At 40.8% G+C, this 6,000-nt stretch overlaps 1 protein-coding gene across 4 annotated transcripts in view; it reads left to right on the forward strand.

Moving 5' to 3' along the window:
• LOC126284563 (uncharacterized) overlaps positions 1–5,005 on the forward strand; it is a 335,286-nt gene extending 330,281 nt beyond the window's left edge. For 3 of the 4 annotated variants that reach the window (XR_007551508.1, XM_049983571.1, XM_049983572.1), the window contains exons 3-4: positions 726–862; positions 4,676–5,005. Coding sequence is in view for 3 of the 4 variants with exons in the window: in XM_049983571.1 (XP_049839528.1) it covers positions 726–862; positions 4,676–4,678 (140 nt within the window). In the remaining variant the exon portion in view is untranslated. The remainder of the gene's footprint in view (positions 1–725; positions 863–4,675) is intronic. The other variant, XM_049983574.1, reaches the window with a different exon arrangement.
• The last annotated feature ends 995 nt before the right edge of the window (positions 5,006–6,000 follow it).

Raw genomic sequence — 6,000 nt, forward strand, 5'->3', positions numbered from 1 at the left:
TCATAAAATACGGGCAGCAAAACTCGGTGCGCGCTCGGACATGGCAACAATGAACCACGAGTTCTCGGTCAATCAAAACACATACAAACTTGATCGAGTGACAATATAAGCAGCAATGGTGGAACTGATTACAATTAGTACATCTTTGTTCAGTCGAGGCTCCTTAAACTTTTAAACAGAAAAACAAGGGGGACAAAGTCCCATTTCCGCCAGAGTGATGTGCGTAATTCATTCTCCGTCAGTGGTCTCTGTGAACTAATTGAATCCCTGATATAGGCTATCAGTAGAAGTTATCAGGCAGATTCCACAAATTCAGAGATCTCAATAGCCAACTGATAGCACAAAACACCAGGCAGATAAACTGATACTCCGGGCAGTTCACATGGAGAAAGAAAACGCAAAGTCCAGAATCACAAGTTACACTTCATTGCGGTAACGTCGTAAGCTAATCAGAACGCACTTTCCAGGACGTGCTACCTTAATTGACAGAACCGCAACGACGCTCACAAAAGTCACAGCAAAATTGTGTAGATTTCGGTGTGTGGTTGACTGCAGCAGAAACAAACACTAAACTAAGCTGGTAGAATGTTGCTGACTCTAGTTGACGCTTTTAGAATTCGTAAGTGGATTACCACGCCATCGGATATCTGAAGGAAACGACGATTGTAAACAATTTTACTTCCAGGAATACACTCAGCAGTAACTAACTCAACATTTCTGCACAGGACACCATGGAAGGAACCTGCCCCGCCAACGTCGACAAGCGCCGTATCCTGCCTCAGCGACCAGAGCAAAGGGCAGCCCGCTAGACCGGGCAAATAACAATACCGAAGTGCATAATCCAGTGTATTTTGCTTTTCTGGTAATTAGTTTATCACTAGGTGCATGTGGGTTTTTATTTTTATTTATCCATTGAGAACGTTGTGTCCCGTACTCGCAGGAAAATTGAAATACTCTGACGGAAGAAAACGTCGCCAAAAAAAAAAAAAAAAGAAAAGAAAAAAAAAGAACTGACGTAGAGCTATGACATTCCTCGAATACATTTGATATGATATTAACAGCGCAAGATCACAGGTTAATGTAAGCGCGAGATGATCCATTGAAAATGTCAAGTACTGGTACATTAATAACCGTTGTAACTTTCAGACTGTTGTTTGTAAACGAGGATGTATTTTGTTTTAAAGGTACCGGATGTCAATTTCTTCGATAGAGTTCTACGCTTCTTGCACTCTGTCGGTCAACACAGGTATGATGAACGCAGTTTGTGGATGACGCTGGAGTTGTCGTCTGATGATGTTCCATATGTGCTCGATTGGAGAAAGATGTGATGACAGATCAGGCCGAGGTAACATGTTGACACTCTGTAGAGCATGCTGGGTGAAAACAACAGTATGCGGGCGAGCGTTATCCTTGTTGGAAAATACTCCCTGGAATGCTGTTCATGAACAGCAACACATTAGGTCGAATCAACGGGTTGTTGTGCAAATTTTCTGTCAAATTGCGCGGAACAGCCGTAAGAGTACTCCAGCTGTCATATGAAATCGCATCGCAGATTGCGTCTAGAACGTAGACAGGTAGGCTGCAGGTCCTTAACTGATCTCGCTGTATCCGAAACACAGCCTTCACAGGCACAGAGATAGAACCTGCTTTCATCAGGAAAACAAGAGACCTCCACCGCTCTCTCCAATGGTTTGGGCACAGCGGAATGCACGCTACAAGGCGTCTGGCTCAGAGCTGTCCATGAAGTAACAGATTTATAACAGCTTCCTTTGTCGCTATGATGCCAACTGCTGCTCAAGTTGCTGCTTCAAAAGCAGTACTACGTCCCAGAGCCACACCCCGAACACATGGTCTTCGCTCTCGGCACTGCCACGTAGCCATCCCTAGCCCGATCTTGCGATTGTCTAATCTCGTGACCACAACTGTCAGTAGTCATGCAGAGTGGCTACGCTTGTGCCAAGTCATTCTACATTTTCGGAGACGGAGCATCCAGCTTCTAGTACTATATTACACGAACTCGTCCAAACTTAGTAAGGATACTGGCGTCTTTGTCACCATAAAAGTATTCTTGACTAACATCAGCACACCGTGTCCACTATCAAAAGTAATTAGTGCTCACGGCCTCTCCAGCGCGTATTAAAAGCAGTTCTTACGTCACACAACTATTTCTTGGTTATGCGACTTTTTTTTCCGTCAGTCTATGTCTGCCGGGGCTGGCATGATGCCGCCTGGAATAGTTTTGAATATAGTACGCCTAATAGTGTCGATACCTTTTGCTTCAGAAGGGATTCTCATTACAGCTTTTTTATTTCACGTACTGTTATGTGGTTTAAGTAGTAAGCATCAGGGTCATCTAGCCTTAATTTTCATTCAGAAAGTAGTTCTTCTTAGCATTTGCGCTGATTGAAGCTGAAAAAATTTGTTCACCTTGTCAGCATGCTTTTTCAGTCCTTCACCCAAGCTACGGAGATTCTTCCACGTAATTTAAGAGCTCGTACAGTGGCACCTAACGTATGCCACATTTTGGCATTGCAGACTTATTACTTTTCCCGGTTAAGCTATTTTCTGTACCCTTCGTAGCACCAACTGGCATCATACCTGTGGATTAATATCTGTCGTAATTCAAAGTTTTGGATTATTCCTATAGGAGCCATAAACTTATTAATAAGTTTATGGCTCTTTGCTCAGTTGCTGGTATACTGACTATTTTATGTTACAGCGTTTTTGAACAATACGCACTAGAGATCCACGGTCAATATGGCTGGAGTTCTCGTTTTACCTATAACTCATACACTGTTATTCTTTTTCAGTGGATTTGCGTGTATCAGAATGTGTTGCACACAGTGAGGTGGGTGGGGTGTAATGGAAGAATACTCATCTTGTTCCAAGTAATAAATATTTATCATAACATAAAATCCCACTACGAGAGTACCGGTAATGGTGCTTCGTTTCCACGTACCAGTAAAGAGTACGAAAATAACACCTGCCATAAGTAGCGGCACAACTAGTAGTGTCCGGAGTGGCCGTGCGGTTCTAGGCGCTACGGTCTGGAACCGAGCGACCGCTACGGTCGCAGGTTCGAACCCTGCCTCGGGCTTGGATGTGTGTGATGTCCTTAGGTTAGGTAGGTTTAATTAGTTCTAAGTTCTAGGCGACTGAAGACCTCAGAAGTTAGGTCGCATAATGCTCAGAGCCATTTAGCCGTAACTGTAGTAGTGTCTAGGCTTATTCACCGATGACCTTAGAAATTTGGCTCCATAAGACCTTACCACCAATTTCCAGCGTACTGTGAGTGCTACCACTACTACTACTACAGCTACAACTTAAATTTTAAGGTTAACTTTAACTGATAATTATTTTAAAATTGTAGAATATGGTAGAAGTATTAATTGGAACCAGTACATAATTTGTCAAAATTTTAAAATGTGAAGTAAATAACTAGATTATAATACATATAAGAGAGAGATGGCTGTAAAGTACGCCTTCCCCGTTGGTACTGGAGGAATTTAGCTGTAGGAAGGTTGGTTACCGTACTTCGAAAAATGAAACTATTGCAAACATGTCTACAGATGTCTTTTCAGTAGCAGACACGGCTGCAGTTATATCTTCCCCTCCCGACGTCGGCTGCAGTACCGGTCGATACAACACGTCACTTAAACATAGCACGTAGTAACATTCATACTTGTTTTTAGTTCTTAAGTCAGTTCTACTTTCCTCGGGGCATTACCCCTAATAGGTCTCAAACAGACACGCTGAAACAGAACACTTCAAATAGTACCCCTGCCGCATGTCTTAGGAATAGAATAAATAAAATGTAAATATATTGCAAAATATATGGCACACAATGTTCTCAGCAACACTCAGATTCCACTACACAAATGAACGAAAGAAGGTGGTAGTACTTAGTTGATTATATATATTACGTTATACAAAATGTATTATAATCCACTGCTTAGTACAAAAACAACCTCGCAGTCATTCAACTCATGAATAAGATACGCTTCAGATAAGGTAAACAGGAATAGAAGTCACAGACTAAGCTTTTGAACATCATCATAAATTCAAATCCGGCACAAATGGAACGGTAGCATCTCCGCCGAGGCATAATTCTTAACGCTTGCACAATGTAAGTTATGAATTTTTGCCTATTGTCAGTTCGAAATATATAACTTTAAACTCTTCACTCACGACTGTAAAATAACACTTACTTGATCCAAGTGTTGTTTCTGTGATGCCTCCTCGACACAGAAAGTGTCTGTTGTGTCAAACTATGAAGAGATATTAAACGACTAGAAATCCGTTAAAGAGAGGTAACTGATTTATACCGTCTTTTGCACTTGAAACCTATGCAGTATTGACGCACTTTCTTAACAACGATGAGTGAGAACTTGTCAAAAGTCACCATTTATAGAATACTGATTGACGACTGTGCACTATGAGCGTACAGACGGTCTGTTACTTTTCCTATCCTACTGGTAGAGACGTGCACAGCAACAAAATAGCTAAGGAAATACTTCCTGCCGACGTCACAAACAGATCCTAATAGGCTTGTGTATTATCTGCAATTCATTTGCTGCATTCGCTGATACATGATGTTAATTGTGGAACGTGATGATGACTCGAGATATAATGGAAACAAAGTAACAACCATTTCTTTTCTTCTCCTCCTCTGTAGTGACCATGGGCTGCTTCATCTTGTGGCTAAACCACTACGCCGGAAGGTGGATGAGCTCTTACCAACCCACGACCTCAGTAGCGTACAACGGCTACTGACCATTCCAGGCCAGTTGCTGTTCACCACCGTAAAAAATAATAAAACCTTCACCAATAAATGCAGAATATTTGCTACGAGATCTATTGCTCTTTCAATAAATTGAGTAATAAGAGAACCGTATGCAGAAATAGCTCGCACTAATATTAATTTCCGCAATTCTATTCCATATAATCTACTTCTTTTCCTCATGATGATTTGATTTATTTTGCCATTTCATCCCAAAACTTCAGTCTCAATAAAGAAATTGTTCCTTTCACATTTTTCCTAACTGCCTACAACAAAACATCCTTGTTTCCACACAAGATCAGTCATAAACGACTCGATCCTTACTGTGCAATACAGAGTTAACAAAACTGAAATTTTGACTGTGATTAACAATAACACTGGTCAATCATTACAAAGGTATTAAAATTGTACAGACACACATAGATACCTGGATTTCACCCAGTACAACGATAGAGGCCACAGAAAGAATACGACCGTTTGATGAAAGATATTATCACCAAAAAGATATAGACTTTGATGCCAAATAATTCGTTAGAAAACAGAAAATTTTATTTACGATGAATGTATACACCTAGGGCATTAGTTATGGTGTCGTAAAAGGTAGGAGAACCGAAATAATGCCCATCAGAGTGTTCACATAGAAAAATCCAACTAGAGCTCCACCTGAAATCACTATTTCGTAAATAGCCACGTTGATTTGCTTAAAGTACTATTTCAGCTGACTAATCGCATTTCACTCAAGGACATCCTCCTCAAACTAAATACATAGGGTTTTCTATCAAACCCAAGCCCCAGTTTGGTACTAGGTCAGTTTGTGGAACCATGTAACCACTGACTGCTGCTGTTAACAGAAATAATCTGAATGGCAGTATACAATTAATAGTAGCTATTTGCAGCGGACGTTCCAGTCTCCGACGACGTCTTAGTTCACACTCTCTCTTCTATCCTCTGAAAATCTAGTCCTTTCTCATATTTTCATAAATTCAGAAACTTCCTCATAACAAATCTGAAACACATCACGTCAATTAGTAAGGTATTTACTGTATCATATTGTAAAAATCATCTGACATTACGGTAAACATCATTGTCAACAAAGTATATGTGGTAGGAGAACTGGCGGCTTGGGAAAAGGAGGTATTGCACGTCCTGTAAATAAAACCGTTTTCAATCCAAACTACATTGCATGGCCAGCTTGTGTAACAAAGTCGCTAGAAGCTGCA

This window comes from Schistocerca gregaria, chromosome 8, assembly GCF_023897955.1.
Source record: "Schistocerca gregaria isolate iqSchGreg1 chromosome 8, iqSchGreg1.2, whole genome shotgun sequence".
In the NCBI taxonomy this organism is placed as follows: Eukaryota; Metazoa; Arthropoda; class Insecta; order Orthoptera; family Acrididae; genus Schistocerca; species Schistocerca gregaria.